The sequence below is a fragment of the Sparus aurata genome, chromosome 9 (assembly GCF_900880675.1).
Source record: "Sparus aurata chromosome 9, fSpaAur1.1, whole genome shotgun sequence".
Taxonomy (NCBI): domain Eukaryota; kingdom Metazoa; phylum Chordata; class Actinopteri; order Spariformes; family Sparidae; genus Sparus; species Sparus aurata.
In genome coordinates, this window is record NC_044195.1 from 9017450 (window position 1) to 9042327 (window position 24878).

A 24878-nucleotide genomic window follows, 5' to 3' on the forward strand; every position below is an offset into this window, starting at 1 on the left:
AATTGGGAGAAAGTGTAAGCAGTATGAGTAATAGTCTGAGTAGTTTCACACTGAGTCCTGTATCAGTTGTACCATTTCATCTTGGTGAATATGTCTTCAGAATGAGGCTGTGTATCACATGCTTTGTTGGCCTTTCCCCTGCAACAATCTGCTTTTTCTAGTTAAATTAAATATGAGAACCAGCCCTGACATGTAAAAAATTGCCCTGCCCCACTTAGTCTAATCCAAGAATGCATCACATTCTCCCAATGTAGCGAAGCCCGTCCTCTTTTTTTCACGCTGCCTTGGGGCAGATCATTTGTTTTTTTTCCAAGTTCAGATTTGGCTTTACAAAAGGTGGATGTGCTGAGGCTGGGAGGGCAGAAGGTGCCGTCGCTCTCCTGTAGACAGAAGCAAAACATCCACGGACAAAAGCTGTGCTCTTTTATTTCAGCTTGCAGCTTTTTCTCTCAAAGGGCTCTTCAAAGGCCTCGTTTCAAGAGAGGTTTTCAGGACTTTTTTTGTTCTCATACCGAGACAGAATTAACCTGTGATGTCTCTGAGGGGTGATGTGTGCGTGGTGACGGGAGCCTGTGGATTCCTGGGGAAGAGGCTGGTGAGGCTGCTGCTGGAGGAGGAGAACGTGGCTGAGATTCGCCTGATGGACAAACACGTGCCACCCAAACTTTTAGACACTCTGGAGGGTAAAATCTGTCTTCTTACAAATTAATCAAATCTTTTCTCTCTCTCTCTCTCTAGTATTTACTCTGAATATTATGAGGCTGTAGAACACTGATATCACGGGAACACATTGTGATGCCAGTAGTGTCACTTGTTTTATTCTATATAGACTTAACTGAATACAGGGAGCAAAGTTTTGCGGGATTGTCCAAGACAGATCAGGCAGTAATTACAGACTTATAACATTGAAATGATTGATTATTGGAGTTCTTGTCGTTCTCCCAACTAAATAAAAGACTTGAGGCTGAAATAAATGTTGAAATCTCAGAGTATTTTTTAAAACAACCCATGATATCAACGTTAACCCCATACGAAGTGTGCAGTGCACAGTGTTCTGTATTATTTCTGGCTGCTTTACAGATGTGACTGCAGTAATAAAACTATCTGAGGAGAAAAAGGCAAAAGAAAACATATGATAAGCGAGCCATGTATCGTGTTAATGGATGGGAGTTTATTCTGGATGTTCTGTGTGTCAGACTGTAGAGGGGACACAAAGTTGAGTATATTCGAGGGGGACATCAGAGACGCAGACTTCCTGAAAAAAACCTGTCGAGGTGCGTCAACCGTCTTCCACATCGCATCCATCATTGACGTTAATGATTCAGTGGAGCCCAGTGAGATATACAGGGTCAATGTCAAAGGTAAGGCAGCCGCTTTAATCCAGTGGATCCTCTGCTGGGCAGCTGCATTCTTTGTCCATAGATATGACTGAGGAATTACTTTAATTAATCGACTTCTTTACTTATTCTGGGCTGATCATGGTGGCCCTAAATAAACTGCATTAAGGGGGCACTACTAAACTCTTATTTGTTACATTCTTGCAACCTTCTATCTTCTCTATTGATGCTTAGAGTGCTTCTATGAGACAAGGTAGATAGAAAGTGATTCAGATGTTCTTAGTTATTTTATGAACTATGATAAGTGTCCTTGCTTTGCAGGAACTCAGCTGCTTCTGGAGGCGTGTATTCAAGAGAACGTGGTGTCCTTCATCTACACCAGCACCATAGAGGTGTTGGGACCAAACTCCCAGGGTGAGCCTATAGTTAACGGCAACGAGGACACAGTTTACGACTGTGCTCTGAAGTTTAACTACAGCAAGACCAAACGGGAGGCAGAGCAGAGGACCCTGCAGGCGCACCACGAGGTGCTCCACAATGGAGGTCGACTGGCCACCTGCGCCCTCAGACCTATGTATATTTATGGGGAGGGCTGCCGCTTCCTCCTGGGCCACATGTGTGACGGGATACGAAACAAGGACGTTCTCTATCGTATGTCTCTACCTGACGCCCTGGTGAATCCTGTCTACGTGGGAAACGTGGCTGCGGCCCACCTCCAAGCAGCCCGCAGCCTCAAAGATCCACAAAAAAGAAATGTCGTTGGAGGAAGGTTCTATTACGTCTCTGATGACACACCACATGTGAGTTATTCAGACTTTAACCACGTCGTGATGTCACCTCTCGGCTTCAGCATTCAAGAGAAGCTCCCAGTGCCTCTCGGCCTCTTCTACGTCGTCTGCTTCTTAATGGAGGTTCTCTGCATGATGATCCGACCTTTCGTACGCGTCGTCCCGCCGCTGAACCGCCAGCTTCTCACCATGTTGAACACGCCTTTCAGCTTCAACTATCAGAAGGCGAAGCGGGACCTGGGTTATGTCCCCATACACACCTGGGAGGAAGCACGCAAACGCACCATTGAATGGCTCGCTTCACAGTTGCCAATGGAAAGAGAAAGAATAAGAGCTAAATAATCGATGAAGAATTGTCAGTGCTATCACTCGTCGAATAATAGATGAATATACAGTAAGTTAATAATGTTAAAAAGTTATCAGTTTGTCTGTTTGTGACCTGTCTGTTTTTATGCATGACTAACACCATTGTCCTGGTGGCACAAACAATAAAAACAAAAGTTCAATGAATGTAAATGTGAGGAACTCAAGAGTCATTCAAAAACATGGTGGTCATCACTGTTGATGTTTCTTTAAACGCACTATTGGTTTTGGGTTTTTTTTGTATTGTTATGGCACCTTTCAGATAATCTGGAAATGTTTAGCATTTCTTCGTGTTTGTTTGTCTGATATAACCACTATAAGTCTCCAAATTCACACCTACTCTCCTGGGATTAAAGGTCAAGTGTGTATGATTTAGGTTGATTCAGTGGCAGAAATGGAACATAATATCCGTAATTATATTTTCATTAATGTATAATCTCTTGAAACAAATAATATTTGCTTTTTGGATACCTCAGAATGATTGTTGTTCATTAACAGATGGAGCCGGTCCTTTTCCACTGACTTCCCTGTTGCACAATCATGATTCCCCAGTAGCCCAGAAAAAGCAAACCAAACACTGGATGTAGAGCATTTCAGGTTATTAGCGGCCACCGTATGGGAGGGTTTGACGAGGGGTGTTCAGTTGGTTGCAACCAACTGCTAGAGATGCTACTAAATCCTTCACACTGGACCTTTAAACTTCAGATAAGTTGAATTCACTCCTTGTTTCCAAAGCACTCAGATAGTTACCTCAACTTCCGAAGAGACGATTAAAGGTAGACAGTAGAGTAAGTGGTAGAGGCAGGTAGAGGAGGGCCATACACACTGAAAGCTTAACGACAAAACTTTAGATCTTGTTGCTTCGACTCATGACTCATGTTCAGTATGTCCTGTTGTTCCTGTACTGTACTGCCATATGTTTTGAGTGCTATTAAAGTTTAACGTGAAAAAAACATCCCCACTGATTGTACATTTTTAACCTTATAACTTTTAAACCTAGTTTATGTATTTATTCACCTTCCACATTATGTATGAAGTGTGCAGACTTATTTTATAGTAGATCTAAATAATTAACATTATTCATAAAAATAAAGTAAAATGGGTTTTATCGTGTTCAGCTTCGATTTAAATATTCTGGTCATTAAGCTCTAAATCCCTGTGTGATTACAGAGAATGACTGCCAACTGCAAAATTTACTCCTGACCCAGTTTCCTTGAAATGAATGACACTTTTTGTGTAATTACTTTAAAACTAGAAACAAGAAACAAGAACAAGTGAAACCTACTGTGTATTCATAACTGTAGCTAATTACACAACCACTTAAAAAAAACACACACACAATGATTATTAAATACGATAAACTGATTAAAGATTGAATATAGGGATTAAATCAAAGAAATTCCGCTGAGTATTTTCCTGCATATTTACAAAGGGCATTGTTTATGTAATGGTGGAACATTGATGCAGATAATTGATTTTCTCAGAGACAACAGGGTTAGCTCTCCTCACTTTCTATTACACACTTTGCAAACATACAAACAACTGTGGGCAACCACACACCAACACACAAACCAGTGGGCAGCCAGGCCAGAGTCCAGCATTTAAAACAAACAGCCATTGAATACCAATGAGGTCATGGATTCACCGCCAGGCAAAGAGCTTCAACCACTTGACGGCTCAGTGGGAACCCAGTCTGGAAAAAAAATCTCCCACTCACAAATGTGATGACTGAGTAAAAGGACAAGGGAACAGCTAGTTGTGGATCTGCTCAGGCTTAAAGTGGAGCTTTACAAGAAAACAACCATAGCAAACTCTTCTGGGCTCATTAGAAACGTTTGTTTTTGAAACCCTCTGGATGGTTTTATGTGGATTCCTGCATTGCTTCATGACCACTGATTGCCAGTTAAAGTAGTTGTGCCAGAGTTACAGCACCGCACAGAGCCGGGATTTTCTCAAGCTAAAAGCTGATCTCCATCTAACAATCTGGGGCTAAACAGAGCAGCTGAGCACAGTTAAGCACCAGCTCAAGCTCCCAGGCAGTCACTCTCCCCATTCAGCTCTCTGTTACTACAGAAATGCCTTGGGAACACAAAGCGGTCCTCCTCAGTGTTTTGACAGTCTGCATCACATCTCTGGTGCTGGGTAAGTGGCCTGCTCATTCTGCATCATTTCACTGGTATTTTTTGTGCAATAGTTCCAAACAAATATGCCAACATGCTTAATTGAAACAGAAAAAAATGACTTAGCTTTGTCAGGAACCTGTGCAGAAGTCTTTTCAGAACACAGTGATACTATGTTGACTTAACAACACATTAGTACCAGTGTTGTAAAGAGAACCCAAAAGTCAGATTTAAAGTAAAGTTATTGTGTTAAATATTACTTTAGTATAAGTGAAATTATGAATAGTACTGGAGTGGATGTCTTTGAGTGTCTGATATAAAATGTATGTAAGTACCAAAAGTAAATTATACATATAGTATGCGTACATGTATGAGTATTCTGTATATCATGGGACAACAGATTATTGGCGCGACAGATTATCGCATCTGATATTCAGCATTTTACAGATTATTTTAAAAATCATATATAATTATATATCATTTTCCGAATGCGCTGCTTTGGTGCCGTGGCTGTGATGCACTAGTAATCAAACAAATGAGGATTAAAAATACAATTTTGAGGTATTAGTACTTTACTTAAGTACACTGAATTATAAGTACTGTACAGTTTAATATATATTTTATCACTGGTACTTAATATAATACAGTGCTGAGAAACAATTCAATTATCCAAGCAAATCAAATTTGCTTATTCAGTGGAGAATCTGACATGGTATTTCACTGAGCAAAGGGATAAACCTTCTGACATAAAAAAAAAAAAGTATTATGAAACTATAGAATTGACTTTGTATTAAAAATTACAACATATTGTTTTATTAATGATTAAAGGTCCTATTTGTAAGAAAAATAAATTTTTGAGTATCACGCCCAACTCGTCAAAAACGGACTCTTTGGGATGGCAGCCGGTCTGTCCTACAATCCCAAATCCATCAGTATTTGACATTTTGGGAATAAGACTAAAAAATCAACTTTTCTTAAAAATAGAACCTTTAGGGTCAGACCATGAGACAGTATATTACAGTATCACTGACGAAAATACATTCTACATTCTTCTCGTATCTATATGTGGCACTTTATGAACAATATGACTTCGCAGTGTTTGTGCCGCTTTCCATACATAATTCCATCCATACATACCATCATAAAAGATGTTGCTCCATGGATCTTCATTGCGACTGACTAGGATCTTCATTGCTACTGGGAAAAATGACTGGAAATATACACACATGGGGGAAGTTTTCTTTTCTAACACCTGATTAACTCTGTGAAAGTGTCTATTTGAACCCAAAGCATATTTTCCTACACCTAACCCAGTTGATTTATTGCCTAAACCCAACTAAACAGGAACAGAAAAAAACTTGGGGAAAGAAAAACTAAAAAAAATAATGAGTGAACTTAGTGTAAAAATAGAAGTATGACAGTATGTTCCCAACAGGACACACGTCCATGTCTCCTCAGTGAGATTCCTTAACTTAATCCAGCAATAACAAATTCCTCTAGATGCAGATTATATCAGTCCCAATCATGATCCATGGAGAGTATTGATAATGTCATTTAGGAACAACGCCAATATGGTAATATCAGATACACAAGTATTGTGCATTATCAGAGATAGTAGAACAATCTTCCAGATTATTCGAATTCAGCACAGGCCCAGTTAGTACAACATTATTTCCCTGTAACGGACCAGGTGTAGAGGAGAGGCAGAGAGATGAGTGTGCTGACCTGAACAACACCACCTGGCTGGAGTATCAGCAGCAGAGAGTCAAGGTGCAGGTCCAGTACCTGCTGCTGACCAGGAGGAACGTGGACTGTGCACAAATGTTCACACAGGAGACTCTGACTGACACACAGCAGCCCTCGTACCTCAACACGTCCCTGCCCACCAAGGTCATCATCCACGGGTACAGGTGAGGAGGAGACCCTCAGAGGCCTCCAAGGATGAGTCCTATCATGTCTCTGGACAGATTTCTATATTTGTGTTTTTGTTTGTGCGTTTCTAACTGGTTTGAAGTGAATGGGGCTTGTGCACCAATCAGAGTCAGTTGACGTGTTGTTTAGTCACTGTCAGTCAGATCTAAACAAATCACACCCACACAGACACAGGTTAGCTCAGTTTGTGAGGGGAAACTTTAATTGCAGCTTATTCAATCATAAATATTGAATGTTTGAAACCAAGATTTAAAACATACTTACATAACCCCAGGCCAAAAGCCCTAAGAACTAAAATTAAATGCGAGTTGTTTTCGGAAAGTCCCACAAAGTGAAAGCATTTTTCTTACAGTGTTTACTGTTTCTTATTGTGTTCACTACTTGCTAAATTCAGATTTAGTAGTAAAAAAATGGATCTTAAGTGAGTGATCAAGTGATCTTAACCTGTTTCTAACTGTAGCTTTGAAGAAATGAGAGATACATTCACTTAGAAGCAAAGGGAAAACACTGGGCCACTATTGAGCCATATACAATAGATGAGACATTTAAGATATTGGCGAAAAAGACAGCAAATAATCTTCATCCAGGCTAATGGCTTAGATATTTATAGATAACACATAAATCAATATATCATCTATCTATAAAATGTCTTCCATCAAGTATAATATCATCTTTTAAAAACACTGAGACCCCCCAAAATATAGATGAACAATCTAAAAAAATGAAAATTGAAAAAAAAGGTGCCTTAAGCATGAACATAAACCCCAAAGCATCAACAGGGAAAATAATATATAACAACATTAGAGTTCTAGTGTAAGTTTTTTACTCAGATCCTTTCCTGGTTTTTACACATCACTTCAACCTATACTCTCAGATTTTTATTGGACATAGACAAAAGCTTATTGTATCGTTTTCTTCCGGGCTTTTTCATTTGATGATCTTGTTGCTGTTCTCCCACTTCTCCCACATCCCCTGCTTTGTTTCCACCCTCCCACCATCCCTGACTTGACCCTACTCCGCTTGACCCCCACAGGGCCATTGGCAGCAAGCCGTCCTGGGTGAAGGAGCTGGCCCGGGCCCTGCTCAGGGTGCAGGATGTGAATGTTGTGGTGGTGGACTGGGTGTACGGTGCCTCCTTCGCCTACAACCTGGTGGTGGAGAACTACAAAGAAGTGGCTGTGCAGATCTCTGTCCTCATCAACCAGCTGCAGGTGAGATGTTACCTGACATTCATCATTTACTCTCATTTTCAGATGCTGATAGTGGCATATAATAACATCTGAATAGAGCTGATTCAGATCTTATTGAAGCTGCTGTGAGTGATATTTTTCTAATTTAAGTAAGTGTTACAGCTCAGTGTTTGGTCAGTAACTCATGTCTCTCCTCCTTCTGCTCATGCAGTAAAAGTTAAAAAAGAAATGTTCTGGTATCCCTGCCGGCTTTATCCAATCAGGACAGAGAGCTCCGCAAAGAGGCGGTCCTGTCTGGTCAGAAACATAGAACACAGCTGCACGTTCATGTGGTGACATAGAGAGGAGGGAAGGGGTGTTGACTGCAGAACAGACAGGAAGTTTTATATATATATATCGAGAGACACGTGTAAAAATATATATTAAACCTACATGCAGTGTTGTCACATGGTACCACAGATTTCTAATACACAACCAACTTACACAGTTACAGTTCAACACTGAAAAAAACACAACAGGCGGCATTCAGAATGAGCATACTCGGATATGAAAGTGTTCCAATGAATGAAACAAGATAAAGAGATCAAGCTTGTATCCCTTCATAACAACTTACGTTAATAACTAATTGGTTGACTATTTTAAAATAATCGGTAATGGTAACAGGAGAGCTCATCCTGTGACCGCCTGAAGGCATATGGAACATGTTTGCATCAAAATGTCTGAAAAAAACGACTGGACCTGTGATGAATATCTCGTTCAGTTGTGTTGTATGTTGTTTCCAACAATGTTCAAAACCCCAAATCCATGAGCTTTAACAAACTAACAGTCCATTTCATTTGGCTGTCTTTCGCTGTTACTTCAGGGGAAACGTCAGGGGCACATTCAATTGGAAAATGGTGTTCCACATTTCTTGTGGTTTTCTCACATTTCCACAGAACAGTGTGAACAGTTATCACAACAGACCTGCTGTGTCAGCGCTGAACAACACCCAACCAGCGGCAGCGTGTATGAACCCCACAGTATTAAAAAGGCAGTGTGTTAGCATAAAATAGCACAGCGTTGTTTCTGTTCAACAGCAGCCTTTGTTGAGGCTGACATGGCCCAGATGATACATGAGAGAGTGAGGAAGGAAAATCTGCAGCTTGATTAAATTATTATTGCGAGTGAATAGAACTTCTGAACATTACAGTTTCTGTGAACATTTCTACCTGAGCAACGTCAGACTTAATCAGCAAAGATGTTTGTTTAACAACGAAGACAACAGCTCCCATGATCCCACGCTGCCTCGAAAAACCATCAAGCTACATCTTTTCTTTTCATTGTTTCAGTTAAGAAGCAACTCGTGGCAGAAGTTACATATGGTTATTGTTTCTGCAGTTTTAATTTAATGGAAGCTGTCTGGTTACCAAACTAAATATCAATTAGAATAAGCTGCTGAGAACAGTAAAATAAGTATCAACAATAAAAGGCATCTTGATTGCAATACATGAGCATATTACTACTAACCATATCATTCTTTTTAATACAGCAAAGACACAGAGGGACAGTAAACTTATAGTTCTCACAGTTACATAGAAACTGCTGAAAATAGAAATGATGAAGGTTGCCACATTCTTGTCCGACAGAAAAATGGATGCAAACTAGAGTCCTTCCACTTCATCGGGATCAGTCTCGGGGCACATGTCGCTGGTTTCGTGGGGACTCTTTTCGAAGGAAAGATAGGAAGAATCACAGGTGAGTCCAGACCACCTCCATATAAGTACATGAGTCTTTTCTGTGGACTGATTGTTTTGTTGCGATGTAAAGGTGACGTTTTGTAATGTCTGACTTTGACCAAAAAAAAAAAAATGTTTTTAATGTAATTCAAAGTTTTGTTGAACGGATCTAAGTCCTGCTACATCTGTGCACAACTTGAGATTTAAGAAACAGCTTTACTGGATCAATACCAAAACCATTAGCACTTGCACAATATGGTTATACTGTGAAAAATCAAAGGGTGCCAGCAGCTGTTAGTCTGCTGCTATGAAAGAGGCAGATGGTGAAGGTGTCCACAGCTCAGGAGTGTCTCAGCCTGAATGTGTTTCAGCGTGACCTTGGAAGATTAGCTGGGCTCTTCAAAGGACAACGGCACTTTGATAAGAGCCACTCTGAAGCTGTGTGGAGAGGCCCAGTCCTCTCGTCTCCAGAACACACCACCCAACACAATACGCCACTGTTCACTTGTTTATGTCGGGTCTTTCTGTCTGAGAGGGGAGGCTGGTGCAAGTTTGGCTGAGAGCACAACACAGTGGAGCCAAGGCTGCTGACTGGAATCTGGTCACTCACCAAAAAACATCAGTCTCTCACAGATCAAATAAATGGCAGTAATACATATTTACTGCTGAGAAGATCGCAAATAAATATGATATAAATCAATTTGACCAAACTATTGCCAGCTCCCAAAAACTGTTCATTTTGCTTGCTAGCAGAGGTCAGCGCAGCTCTTTTTCAACACTAGAAAGTCCAGGCCCTTTTGAGAAAGTTTGGAGAAATACCAAACGTCCCTGAATGCACGTATGTTTGCTTTCCCATCGCTGTCTCATTAAGATTAGGCATAGTAAATGAAGAGGAAGTAACAGGAAAAGACAAAAAGTATTTTCCTTTTCACATTTACTTCTCTTGCTGATGTTGTGCATCCCAATTGATGTTCTTTTCTAAAAAAAAAACAAAAAAACACTTTCGTACTAAACTTTTATACTGACAGAGCAAAGGTCCACCCTGTAAAACCTCAGCCAAAGACACTTCAATTGGGGTACAGCCTACGACAACAAAAAACTAAACTAAAAACCAGGCTCCTCAAATGAAGATGCAGCTAACCATGTTACGGGAAGAAATGCTTTCACGATATAGTGGCATGACATGCATACTGACTTTCTATACTTTGTAGGGATTATACACAAATGAAAACACAATTCTGAATATTATATTACATGTCTGCCAATTGATCTCCCTGAATCCCACACAATTAAAATTAAGATATAATGTGGGATATAATGGGAAATAAGTAGCAGCACAAGAGTAAGTCTCAAAAAGTACAGACAATAATAGAGACATATTGGAAAGAAAAAAATAACAATTTGAATAAGAAATATAATTAAAAAAAAAACTATTAGAATAAAGATAAACATACTATATACAGTAACTGTCCTTGTGTGTACATGACATATGTATATTTGACCTTTAAAACATAAAACCAGTGAACTATAACAAATCACTGTCTACTTAAAGGCTACAACATACTGATTACTAAAGGAAAATGATCCTTCTGAATGATTATCTTCCAATGATGTGATTTCCTTCTTCCACTGTACCTTTCAAACTGAGCTCTGTCCTTCTCCTTGTCATCCAGGCCTTGACCCTGCCGGGCCCATGTTTAAAGGAGCCGACACCTACGACCGGCTGGACCCCTCAGACGCTCAGTTTGTCGACGCCATCCACACAGACTCTGACTGTGAGACAACCTGAACTTACCATATAGCCTTAAAATGGTGCTCATTGTTTCCATTTTCACTCGAATACTAGAGGCAAAGGGGCTATTTACATGACAAAGGTTAACAAGAAAGCGCGTTATACTCCCAAAAAAAAGGTTAAAGTGAGACTGCGTAACTTCTTAAATGACACGTTGAATAAGTGATAAAACAATCAGTGGACTGTGTTGCAGATTAACTTTCTGGTACAAGCATTAGCATATGAGGGCTAACGTTAGCAGACTTTAACACTTTCAGCGACAGTTTGCTGAGTCAGTTTTCTGTACACTTCTCTACATGTGTTCTGATTAAGCATGTCACAGCTAAAATCCAGCGGTTTTCTCAGGAAAGCAGAACAACACGTTAACATACCTCAGCAATACACATGTTCGCCGTTTTCCTGCTTGCGGTCGCGCTCCCCTCGCTCACCCAGGTCAGCAAATTACGATGTCGTTAAAGCAGCAAGACTCAAGAAAGTCTTGGGAAATTAAAAAGAATAAATAAAATGTGCAAGGATCCTAAATTGTGGGCTCTTTTGAACGAAAATTATACAGTCCTGCTTTGATCTGTTTCTGTTATACACACACTCTGAAGACGGTGCGCCACTGTAGTTAAACGAGTGCCTGCTGTCTTTTGGGGTGTGGTGTGGTTGGAGAGGAGGCATGTAATGGTGGATGAACATAGAGCGCTAAAACAGACTTGATGTTGGAACACGTAGTTTTCTGTCTAAATTTATAATAATTTTTTCCTTTCAGCTCGTTGTGTGTGCGCTCAGTGAGGAGTGAAAAGCACGGCCGCAGAGGTCGAACGCTGACAGGACTAATGAGTTTTTCCTCTGCGACAGACTTTGGCATCTCCATCCCTGTCGGTCATGTGGACTTCTTTCTGAACGGAGGGAAGGACCAGACGGGATGTGCCCGCTCCAGGTTTGCATCAAGTAAGTTAAGCGCTCACTGAAAGCTTAAAGCTGGGGGCTAACCGCAGGAGGGCAGCTGGTTTTTTTTTTTGGTTTTTTTATGTTTGTTACATTGGCCGCTGTGCTGTTTTCATCAACAAGTTATGCATGAAATGTTAATTATATACACACACATATTTAACCCAGCTTCACATCTGCGCAGATTTTAAAATAACTATAATTTTCATAATGACAGTCCGCAGACATGTGGCTCCCTTAGTGTTTGTGTGTTGTCAGTTCTCATTTACTTCCCAGTGTACGGCTATGTGATATGTGACCACATGAGGGCGCTGCATGTGTACATGAGTGCGCTGAATGGCACGTGCCCCTTAATGGGGATCCCGTGCTTCAGCTATGAGGACTTCCTGAACGGACAGTGCGTCAACTGTGACGTCTTCAAGGGGCGGTGTCCAACTATAGGTAAGAAACACCTGGAGTCCACCTGTGGCTGATGTGTGTTCATGATGGAGTTCTGTCAGTCTAAACATCAAGAAAATGTATTGGGCCTTATAGAGACTAGTTTTTTGATAATACTGTCACTGATATAACTGCTGCTCATATTGCCATTTTTTTTTACCACTGCTACTATTTAGATTCCTGCTAATACAGCTCGTAAAATCATTAAAACAGTATACAGCATAAACCCTTATTGGTTAATAATGGAAAGCACATATATGCACAAACTGTGTGTCAAATTTTAAGGTACTTTATTAGTTCAATATTTAATTTTTTGCCACTTTTTTTCAAAGCTACTACAAGGAAGTTTATTTTTTGGGGTGTTGCTGTTGTTTCTGGCGGCCCCTGTGGACAAAAGATCATGATGGGGAAACAAATGACCTTAGTTTCAGTGCCGTGACACCAGACTACAGAGCAGCTTCTTCCCTCAGGCTGTGAGGATCTTCAGCTCATCCTCAGTACTATCCTTAGCCCATAAATTAATAAATAAATAACATTATGACTCATCAGACTTTGACAACAACAATCATCCAACAGTGGTAAAATAAAAATCCTTAAATTTAGCTCCACCTCTACGAAATTAGGTACTGCTTACATTTTAATGGATCATTGTTAATGATCCCAATATATACAACTATCAAACACAGATATGAAAGTGTTTCACTCCGATTTTAATTTAGGAACCTGTCATTTGCTCAAGAGATCTGTTTATTTCTTGACTCATTTGATTAGATTTTGGAAACCATATTTTAATTTAAAAAATACACACGTGTTATGTTATTACCACATTAAAATAATCAAATCAATACAACTAATTCCCTCTCCCTCACTAGAAGTTCCAGAATACATATGAAAGTATGTCGTATCTAACTGCTGGACACAAGAAGTTTCCTATTTAACTGTTCATCCATTCTCAATGTATGTTCAATAGAGGCTTCAAGTTTCCACAACACAGTTATGTACGCTGAGGATTGGCTTGCAAACCATCTGTGATGTCACAATCATGCACGTAGCCCCGCCTCTTAAAACCAGACTTCTAATGAGCACAGAGACATTTTAGAGACACTTCGAGCGATGTCTGTGAAAGCAGCCTTCTAGGCTCAGACTCCAGATATATCAGACTACACAGTGAAGGTCACACATTCAACTTCAGGAAGACGAAGAAAAACTGGAGGTTTGACTGGAGGAGGACTTTAAATAAAAAACTTGCTTGGCAGGATTGTGTTTAAATAAGTTAGACTGTAAAAAGGATACAGAAAATAAATCAAAAGGATTTTATTTTTACACAAACTGAGGTATTGTCAGTATGGTGAACAACAATCCTGATGAATAATTTCCTGTATCACAACTATCACCATCAGTGGTATGGTGGAAGAAGAAGCAGTTTGTAGAACTATCAGATGACACACATTATCCGTCGCCAACAATGATTTCATTCAAAGTGTTCTTCAGCCTCTCCTTACTTGGTCACCACATTTTACTGGCTGTAGACACATTGTTCTTGTGCCCTTCGAGCGTCACAACATCAGAGACATCTGCCACTTGCAGCCCTCCCCCTCCAGGCTCAACCAGTTAACACTGAGTGTAGTTTAGTTTTAGAGCAACTTGAAAATTGTAATATCATGGTGGATAAGAAATATCTGTTCATACTAACACTTACACGACGTAGCTATACTGGAATAAAACATGATTGTGTTGGAGATAAAAGGTGTGTCATATTGATCATTTGCCGCAAACCAGAGCGAGACCAGATTAGATCTAAAACTGAGCGATTTGATGCACTGAACCAGCATAATGTCCCAATAACTGATTCAATCCAATGACTTAATCCCCACCTAACATCCTTCACAATACACAACGAGAAAAGTACGGTGACAATACCAGCGTATATATATATATATATATATATATATATATATTATATATTGTGCTTGTCTTGTTTGGTTCTCTGTTGAGTGTCAGTGTCACCGGGAGTCGTGGCGTCTGGCTGCACTCACGCAGCAGGCCTGCTCTCGTCACACCACCGCTTTTGGCAGCTTCTTATCATTTCAGCCCCTGATACATTGACGCATGCCGATACAGCGACACAGCTAATGTACATGGAGCCCTTTTGATGTGTGACGTATGTACGGCAGGCCGACAGTGTGACCCTCACTCACTTTATGTGTGTGTTTGTGCGTGTGTGTGTTTTCAGGATTATCAGAAAACTGTGGGATATCCATGTCTCCAATTCCCAAAGAGCAGAAGCTTTTCCTCCTCACTTCCTCGTCGCCACCTTTTTGCGGTGAGTGTCAGGGTGTGTGTGTGTGTGTGTGTGTGTGTGTGTGAGAGAGAGAGAAAGAATGAGCCAAAGATTCTAAACAGCAACCAAGAATAATTTCTTATCCAGCTGACAAACATGAACAAGTCACCAAACAGTTGGTGCACTGTTAACATGATCACACTGTCTGCAGGCTTGGTAGCTAATTGACTGCTCAGCTGCAGTTACATTACACCACATGTACACGTACCTGCTGGCCTCACTGTGGTTCAGTTAGGTTCCTAACACTCCAGGTCATCGAGCGATGTCCAGAAGCATCTGTGGCTTTAGATTGTGCTGCGTGTCCCGTACCGTGGTCTCTAGTTGGCCCTTGTCAGCGTTATTTCAGCCAACTGAGCATGTTTATCCAGTGACCAATATTGAGCCTATCGATGAGAGAAATCACTCTGACTGGCTTTTTTAGCTAAGTGAATCAGTGCAGGGTGAAAGAAAGTGAACGCTCCCTGAGCCGATCGCTGTAGTGTGCATGACTACACCCATGTGAAACAGTTTCTCCTAATTTTTCACCTCCAACTTTTTATCAGACATGCTCTCAATTAGAAGAGGTGATATGCGTTAGAGTGGTGTGAAAATGAGGGACTGCTGCGTTGTCATAACAACTGTTTCTTTATCTGCAGTCTTCCTGTTTTATCTCTTTGAAATGACAAATACAAACTACTGCCCCCGGGTGGTATGGAGAGGTATTTACTCTCATGTAGGCGCAAAAAAATTACAGTAAAACCTCTTTGCAACACGTTGTGCATGTCAGTTATATTGTTGGCGTGTAACCAACTGCACATGAACCTTTCAATGTAGCGACTCTACCATCATTCGGCCCACAATCAGAAACTCCACAGTTTAATATTAGGAATTACAGATACAATATAATATCTACATCTTTATTCTGCTAACAATCTGACAGTGAACTGGGCAGAGGCAGACAGTATTAGGCACAGCTGTTTCAATGGCAACAATACAACACAGGCTCTTAGAGCCAGTATATGATGCAACTAATGAACCTGTAAACTATGAGTGCTTACATAGAAACAATCAAGTGAAGGGCTTTTTGTGTCAAAACACATTCCTACATACAAAGGATTGAAGTGCATGTCGGCCTTTAAAACAACAATGAAGTTTTAGGGCCATGTTAAAGGGAAAAAAAGCCAAGATTATGAGAATTAATTAGTAATGTTGTGAGGATGGAGCAGAACGAGAATTAAGGAATATTTGGAAAAAAGTCATTAATATCACAGGCATAGTGTCTGAAAAAATATTACAATAGCACAGTTGTAGTTTTACAATAAAAAGTCATGATTTCAAGCTACAGTTAGTCTTTATGTTATTTTAGATAATATTATAAGAGAACGAGGATTGTCTTGCAAATTATTTTTTAGCACGGGTTTCACAAATATTTGAATGCTTCCTCATTTTAGTGCTTCTAAGGTTTCTTCTCAAAATAACGTATGGACCAACCATAGCCGACTTAATTCTTGTAATATAGAGACTATATTCTCAGATGATTCTCATGACTCGGGGGTTTTTATATAATCTTTTATAGGGACAAAAGGAAAACAAAAGGCAGCAATTTTTCCAAGTAACAGTAATCTGAGTACTCTAGTAGATTACTTTAATTGTTTCTGACCACATTAAGGGCTGACTAAATGTAATTTAATTTAGTTGCATAAATGTCCCCCAGAAACAGTCAGTAAAGTCATGCTGGTCAGATTTGCAGGACCTTTATTATTAGCATTAGCAAAGTCAGTGTGACCTCCATAGCAATGAGAACTGCTCTACTGTAGCCACCAAGGCTTTTATGCTGTTCCAATCTGAGATAACTTTCATTGCAATTAATCTATTTTCAAATTTAGATTTATACAGAAGTTTGACTTTCAGGATCTCAGGTTTTCCTCTCTTTGCTTTGTATGTCTCAGAGGCCCATCCCTTGATAGCAGAGATGAGACTTTACTGTTTTGATCATGAAAAAAATGATTATTTAGTGATATTCATATCCATATTCCAAGAGAAACCTTCCTGCGTGATATTCTTTGAACTTAAAAGTGCTAATCACTAAATTACAACTTTAGTTAGAAATGGTGCGTTTATATTGATGCTCATGTTAAATAATTCAAACACTGATTTTTATAATCTCTAAATGTTTTGTTGGTTCAGGTTTCAAGACAGCTAAGTGACAATCAAAAAAAAAAGTTTTTGTATATGTTGTAGGTAGATGTAGGTGAGCATTAAATACATGTTTCCCACTGAGTTGTTGCTCCTGTGCTCAGCTCATCACATCCTGCTGAAGCTGGAGGTCTCTCGCCTGGATAAGAGCGCTGAGGTGGAGGTGACACTGAGGACGGGGGGACTCGGAAAAGAGCAGCGGCTCAGACTGTAGGTGCAACGTCTCTAATGTCACAGTCTCATTTAATTGTCACTTAAGTGTCCAGATGTATCACATAACGCATTGTCAACTACTTTGGTACTTTGATTTCATTTAATTTGAACATTTATTGTATCAACAGAAAATTATTAGCAACTATTCAAAACGTCCAATTCACCATTTAAGTCACTTTTCCAAAGAACATTCATTTAAACATTCATTGACCCTAGCTTAACAGTTATGAGATGACTGTTATTTGAGGCACTAGTCATCATTTTCTGACATTCTCTAGACCTAATTACCAACTGATTAATTAATTTTCCAGATGAAATGATAATTAAGCAATTGTTAATTCATCTGTACAATCATTCTGGAGGGTGCAGTATGGCAAGCAACTAAGAAATTGTAAAGCAGTCCAGAGGAATACAATGCAATTTCTCGGAGAATAAAGACCAAGTTAGTGTCCGTTAACATTCATTATTACATCTTCTTACCGATCTACACGCACTTTGAAGTAGAGAGAACATCAGTGGGCAAAAATTCTCACAGACTCCATTTATTCAGCACTGATCGCACTCCAGTGCAGTGCCCTCATCCCATAACTAGTAATCCTTTTTGTCTCCCAGAAACAGCTGAGCAGACAGCTTCTATTTTGAGAAGAGAGGAACTGTACATGTCAGTGTAAAAGCCCAGCCAGGTGCAGGATAGTGTGGTACTACAGAAACACTGAGAGAGGACAGGTGCCCATGCGCACTTTCACTTGCGTTGACAAGTTTTCTTACTTCATTGCAAGATTTAATAAATGAATCGCTTACATTATACGAATATTTGCATTCTTGCGGTATTAGGTTTATTAGTTTGTATGAAAACAAGAAAAGTGCAACGTAAAATTGAGGCAAAACTGGAACTCCTAGTTAATGTCCCACATTGTTGATTCAAAAAAGCGTGAGAGCAGGAGGTGTAGTCTGTTGTTTTTAATAACTCCTGAGTAATAAACACAGAGAGCAATAACTGTCCTCTGTGATGAATGTTGATTATCTGAAAGAGTTTCTGTCTGCCTGCTCCACTGTGGGTATGACACATTATTTACATGCATGCTGTGTGTGTATATGTGTGTGTCGTGCAGTCAGACAGATACGACAGTGTACAGGACGGTGTTGCCGTTCCCTCTGGCTCTGTGTGAGATCAACACCATCGAGCTGAAGAACACCGGTGCTCGCTTCTACAGACAAGGAGACATCCACGTCAAGTCTGTGTGTCTCTCCGAGTTCCCCTCACTCAGGTACAGCACCTCTAGGACCACCTCTAGGACCACCTGGACACATACACTGTTCTGTTTAAGCTCCCCCAGTACTCTGTCTAGATTTTTGTCCTCCTGTATACTGTGAGTCATTTACAGGTTCAGGAAACCAAACTGTTTCCAGGCCTGTTTCTGCTGATGGAGTATACAAGCAGTTGATCAGAAACAGTCTGTCAGTTTGGTTCTTGTCTGCGGTGCTGGCTCAAACACAGGTTCATCTGGAACATGTTTGAAGGGTTACTGCACTAAAAAAGGTTTTGCATATCAAACCCTCATGACCTATAGGGCTAAACTTAAAGCTCTGTAGTTAACTCCTTTATGGAACACACCGTGATTAACCACATTTCTTGACGGAGTTTGGCAAATAAATATCTGAAAATGTCCACAGAAAAATCTCCAATCTGTCCTACAGACTAACTAATTTAAATGCTCACCATGTAACAACAATTCATTTGCCAAAGTGCAGTTAGCTCACACAATACTTCATGATTAGCAAACTGAAGCAAACACAGTTGCAAGGCTAATGAACAGCTAATTATGCTGTCAGCAACCAGACATTTAATCAAATAAAATGTATTGTAGAAGTTTTAATAATACAGAATTTTTAATACATATTTGTTTGATTTTTTTTTTGTTTTTAATACTCATTCTCCACAGTTTCGATGGGGAATGTAACAATACCAAAAACTCCTGCTATGATATCATCATGATATATTGTCGATGAGACAATATTTATCACTATGTTAAAAAACACAGAAAAAGATTACTTGAGCAATAATAAATCTGATGTGTATACCATTTATTATTCATATACAATTGTTTTTATGTTTTACTTTAGGTCAGTCTGCTTTCCTTTTACAGTAGAGTTAAAGTAACCGGACCATGACCTACACATGTATAAAAAGTAGCCATCAATTGTCTTAGTTAATGTGTGATTGGGCTATGTACAACTGCAACGCAATACAGCAGCAAATGGCCATTAATGATCCGTCCAACCAGAGAAAGTCTCTGACACGTTATTATTTCTTCCTATGTTCAGTGGTTGTCTGGTGGTAATGGGTTGACATGTCGTACTCATGGTTGGTTTTTAAAAACAAACAGCCAGCAGCAGAGCTGATGCAGTGGATTGTGAGCCGTAGTTTCCCCAGCAGTTAACACACTACCTGACTGTTGCAGCTGCAGTGTCTCTGTGCTCGTTAGCTGAGGCAGACAGGCTGGGTGGTGGCACAGTGGCAAGGCAGCCCGGCAGCAGCACTACACCACTAATTAGCTCCACCCAAGAGCCCAGAGACGCTCTTAAAGAGCGGCTCCCGAGGATCAGTGATCCCGACAGGAATAGCAGAAGTCCAGAAGAGAGCCGAAGAGGTCGGTGTTACTACAGCTCAAACACAGCTGTAATGAAAACATTACTGGAGCTACTGTGTGGCCCCAAAGTTTGAGTCAAGCATAGAAAGTGCAACCCACGAAGCCAACCAATCAGAGGCAGAGTAGGGTAGGTCTTGTGAAAATAAGTCTTTGAGAGCAGTATGGCTGCACCATCTGCTGCTCAAATAGAACAATACAATGGCAAGGACCGATAGTAGAATGCATTCATAATGATTTCCCTTGTTAGAGCCATGAGCCAAAATTATATGTTGGTAGATGTCATTGCAGTTCAAATACAACACAGTTATTATCGCAACATTTTTTTTATCACAAAAATTCAGTATATCACTTGTATCAATATTTAAAGACTATAATGCCAAAATAATCATTTTAAAAAGGCAAAACAATACATGATCTGGAGGCTCCACCTGAACCACTTTGGTCCACTTCCATTTTCTCTTGAGTTGTTTTGTCCAATGGTGTCTCATCTGCTAAACAAGATTTTTCTTTTCCACTTTAAAGACAAAGTTAAACGTTTAAATTACATTTTTGTGTGTTTCTGTTTCAGGCATGAGGAGCCGCTGTGTGTAAACAACATTAATATCAGACGAGGAGCTCCGTGGTCACATGACTTAGTGCAAGTGTGTGGCTTCTACTAAAGAAAGAGATCTTCTCAAAAGACACTAAATAACACTACGAAGCCATCCACGGGTACCAACATGAAGTCTGTTTCACATTCTCACCAGCTTGTTTAATGATCAGAGTTAAGTCTCTGTCTGGAGAGCCAAAGAACCACATTTGGAAGCTAATACACAGACTATCACTTTACTACTAACTGACTGAATGCAGTCTAGTCGAACTTTATCAGCTACTTGGCTAATCCACTGATCTTCCAACATCATGACTGTCGATAAAAAGAATGTTGTATGTTTCTATTGTCTTTTGTTATTCTGGTTTGCCTCTTAGTTCATCTTTGCCTCCGAGAAGTGTTTAAAGAATGAAACCTTTTTCTGTAATGTGGCTTTAGGATGTTCCAGTTTCTCATGAATCTTGTGACATGTACTATCCCTTTTGCTGAGTGCTGTATTTAAGAGACAAGCAATAAACTTTTAACAGGGCTCTGTTATTCTCTGTTCATTGTTGGAAGTTAATAATTGCATTTTTGTATTAAACACTGAATAAAATATGTTGCTTATCCAAAACAAGTCTGACATAATAAACTAGAAAACATCTGGCAATCTTTCAGTTAAAAAAGAGATTTCCTCGGTTACGACAAGGAACCTATAAAAGAAGAAAGGGACAGTTCTGCATTGGTGCCAGCTTCTTTGTAGTCTATGAGACTTTTCAGGCCAGGGTTAGGGTTAGGGTTATGGCTATCGTTAGCCTGAGGTTAACAGTTGACTTTTTACCTACTTTCACCAAGATGCCCAAATTACCTATATAGAACATTTAAACAGCCTAGATGTTTTTGAATAAACAAATGGCCTTGAGTATAAATTGAAGGGCGCTCGTAGAATTGGGCTTCATCGTACAAAATGTAGCTTTTAAGTCACACAGAGACTTAACAAAGAGCGTCCACCAATCAAGCATAACATATCGACCACCTGCCCAATACTGTGTTGGTCCCCCTTTTGCTGCCAAAACAGCCCTGAAGCGTCGAGGCATGGATTAGTTGCAAGATGGGGCTTCCATGGATCTGACTTGTTTGTCCAGCACCTCCCACAGATGCTTGATTGGATTGAGATCTGGTGAATTTGGAGGCCAAGTCAACAACTCAAACTCTTTGTTGTGCTCCTCAAACCATTCATGAACTATTTTTGCTTTGTGGCACGGCGCATTATCCTGCTGAAAGAGACCACAGCTATCAGGGAATACCGTTTCCATGAAAGGGTGTCCATGGTCTGCAACAATGCTTCGATAGGTGAGTAACATCCACATGGATGGCAGGACCCAAGGTTTCCCAGCATAACATTGCCCAAAGCGTTGCTCCGTGGTCCAGTTCTGATGCTCACATGCCCATTGTTTGCGTGACCAGGGGTCGGCATGGGCACCCAGGCTGGTCTGCGGCTATGCAGCTCCATATGCAACAAACAGTGATGGACTGTGTATTCTGACACCTTTCCATCAGAACTGCATTAACTTCTTAATTTTGAGCAACAGTGGCTCGTCTGTTGGACCTTACCACACAGGCCAGCTATCCCTCCCCAGGTGCCTCAGTGAGCCTTGGCCGCCCATGACCCTGTCACTGGTTCACCACTGTTCCTTCCTTGAACCACTTTTGATGGATACTGACTACTGCAGATCCGGAACACCCTACAAGAACGGCAGTTTTGGAGATTCTCTGACCCAGTCGTCTAGCCATCACAATTTGGCCCTTGTCAAACTCGCTCAAATCCTTATGCTGCCCATTTTTCCTGCTTCTAACACATCAACTCTGAGGACAACTTGTTCACTTGTTGCCTAGTATGTCCCACCCACTAACAGGTGCCATGATGAAGACTAGTGTTCTAAAAGCTGGTGATTCTACTATTGACAGAGGCTGCATATGTTTACAACACACTCTGCCATGAGCCTCCTCACTTCTTGGGGTTCAGGCCGTTCAATCCGGGCAGATTGAGATCCAGAGAAGTTCTGCTTGCTTACCTCGTCTCTCTCAGTAAGATTAGAATTTGGTTGAACCCTCTCCAGGTGTTTCTTCAGGTTACTTGTGCTATGTCTCGCTGAGAGTTCCTTCGGCTTCCCTCCATGACATAGTTTTCACTTGACTATAATATTCTTGTCCTTTTCTTTTTACTAACTCACAATAGTTAGGGGAGTATGTCCATCTCACAAACATAGAGCCAGGCTCTGCAGCCATCTCAGCTATGCTAGTGTGTAACCAACTCTAGATTTCGCCACCAGGAAATTATTGAGGTGATTTCTTATTTTTTGGTGGTGGGAGGTTGTAATCATGCACTTCTCTTTGTTCTGGGGTGATACTGATGTGGTAAAACAGATTCATTCAGTCTATGTCCTCTTATCGGTCACAGTCACTATTTATTGATTTTAACACACGTATTAAGAAACTGCCACTCACTGGAGACAGATGGACCTGCACTCCACAGCTGAGAACTGGATGCTTGTCAGTCTTAGAGAGCGCTGAAAGCTGCAGTTATCCAGACTCAGCTCCAGATGCTGAAATTCACTGTGCTGGGTGTTGCGCAAGTAATGTGAATAAAAATTAATAATCCTGTGATCAAATTTGCACGCATAACGTGAGGCGAATATCTACTTCATGTTTGGTCTGAACGCAGCATAAGGTAGCTGTTAGCCTCAAGCCAAGAAGGGCATTCACACGGGCACAATCCTGGAACATGGCAAATGGGGATAACTCTGACTTGCTCAGCCTGCTCCACGACAAAGAGATTCTGCAATAATGCCCCAACGAAGACTCACTTCCACACGCCTTTTTATTTCAACACTGTACCAAGCAGCAGCGTCATAAAGCCACCAATATGTGTGTGTCATTCCATACAGCGTGCAGGCGTTTCAAAACCATAAGAGATGTAATGTACACATCATAACGTTGAGATCTGTGAATTGTTTTTAGCCACACAGTTTTTTCCACCTGTAAATCTAAAAATGTCTCAGCATAATGTGTCTTATCATATAGCTGCCGTTTTAAAGGGTTGAGATTCTGACCCAGCATGCATTGTGGAATGTAAAGTTTTTTGCTCTAAATTACACCACATACTAATTTTTTTCTTTATATAAGTTGCCAAAGACACTACCAGTTACCACCTTACTGTGTTTTGGTCCTGTAACGTTGCTATGTGGGTTGAAGTGTGGGACATTATTCTTTTATTTGATGTGTGGAGAATCTGTTTATTTGTCGGACCTTGAGCGACATAAGAACATCACATTCCTGTCCCACGCCTCTAGGTTATCCATTCCCACAGACATCGCCTCGCCTCTTACTACCTCCAATGGTGGATCAGAGGCGGAATGACACTGTCCTGCCATTCCGCCTCTGTAACCTTCACATGGATGGCGAGGTGGAGTAAAGGCTCAATATTCCCGCCTTAAAAAATAATAATAAATAAAAATAAAAATAAAAATAAAATTGATTTGAATATTCCCGTCTTGAAAAGACAGTGTGAAAGGGGCCTGTGTGTGAAAGGTGGGCAGCATTTTCCAGGGGTCCCCTCTCAGCCTGGGGCTTAGAATACGAAGTGTGAAAAGTCCTTTCAGTGCAGTTGGCGGTTGTAGCTCAGGAGGTAGAACAGGTCATCCAGTAATAGGAAGGTGGCTGCTTCGAATCCAAGACTCCCAGCTGTCAAAGCATCGCTGAGCAAGATACCGAACCCCATGGCAGCCTATGCCGTCAGTGTGTGAGTGAATGGGTGGATGTGACAAGTGTTTTCAAGCGCTTTGAGTGGTCAGCAGACTGGAAAAGCACTGTAGGAATGCAAGTCCATTTACCGTTATCAGATGGGGGCATCTGTATTTCGGTGTGTTGTCATTAGCAACTATTGAATGCGTTTTCAAGGCACATTTCGTTTGATTTGTATTTTACTTCATTGATTTATTAGCAAGTTATCTTAACCTTACCCAGTGTAAGGTTAAGATAACTTGCTAATTGCAGACTGGAGCCTCTGGCTGAGGTTAGTAACAGATTAACATGAGTAAGGTAGCTAACTGTGATATTACCCTAACTACACTAGCTGTGAGTGACACGATCCACAGCTATTGGCATGGTGACCCGGTTTTAGGCAATCGCCACATGTTAATTTAATCACTGCAGAGGTTGCTTCATTCATAATAACAATACATCATGATTAAGATTGTTGTTAAAAAATTTTCTGCTCTTTTTTTAAATTTGTTGTTTTATAGCTGAAGGGGTTTTTTATA

General features: G+C 40.5%; 2 protein-coding genes across 3 annotated transcripts; both read left to right on the forward strand.

Annotated features, from left to right (window-relative positions):
* The first annotated feature begins 292 nt into the window (after window positions 1-292).
* Window positions 293-3441, forward strand: hsd3b1 (hydroxy-delta-5-steroid dehydrogenase, 3 beta- and steroid delta-isomerase 1). The gene is made up of 3 exons (XM_030427396.1): window positions 293-683; window positions 1197-1361; window positions 1659-3441. Exons 1-3 carry the CDS (start codon window positions 533-535, stop codon window positions 2465-2467), a joined length of 1125 nt encoding a protein of 374 aa, XP_030283256.1. The 5' UTR covers window positions 293-532; the 3' UTR covers window positions 2468-3441.
* A 673-nt stretch (window positions 3442-4114) lies between these two features.
* Window positions 4115-21106, forward strand: pla1a (phospholipase A1 member A). Of its 2 annotated transcripts, none has more exons than XM_030429163.1 (11): window positions 4115-4630; window positions 6299-6518; window positions 7574-7751; window positions 9356-9464; window positions 11119-11220; window positions 12081-12173; window positions 12429-12611; window positions 14842-14931; window positions 17229-17334; window positions 18450-18605; window positions 20557-21106. In XM_030429163.1, exons 1-11 carry the CDS (start codon window positions 4564-4566, stop codon window positions 20645-20647), a joined length of 1395 nt encoding a protein of 464 aa, XP_030285023.1. In that variant the 5' UTR covers window positions 4115-4563; the 3' UTR covers window positions 20648-21106. The 2 variants fall into 2 exon arrangements, with proteins under 2 accessions (XP_030285023.1, XP_030285024.1); XM_030429164.1 differs by having other exon boundaries at window positions 12447-12611.
* The last annotated feature ends 3772 nt before the right edge of the window (window positions 21107-24878 follow it).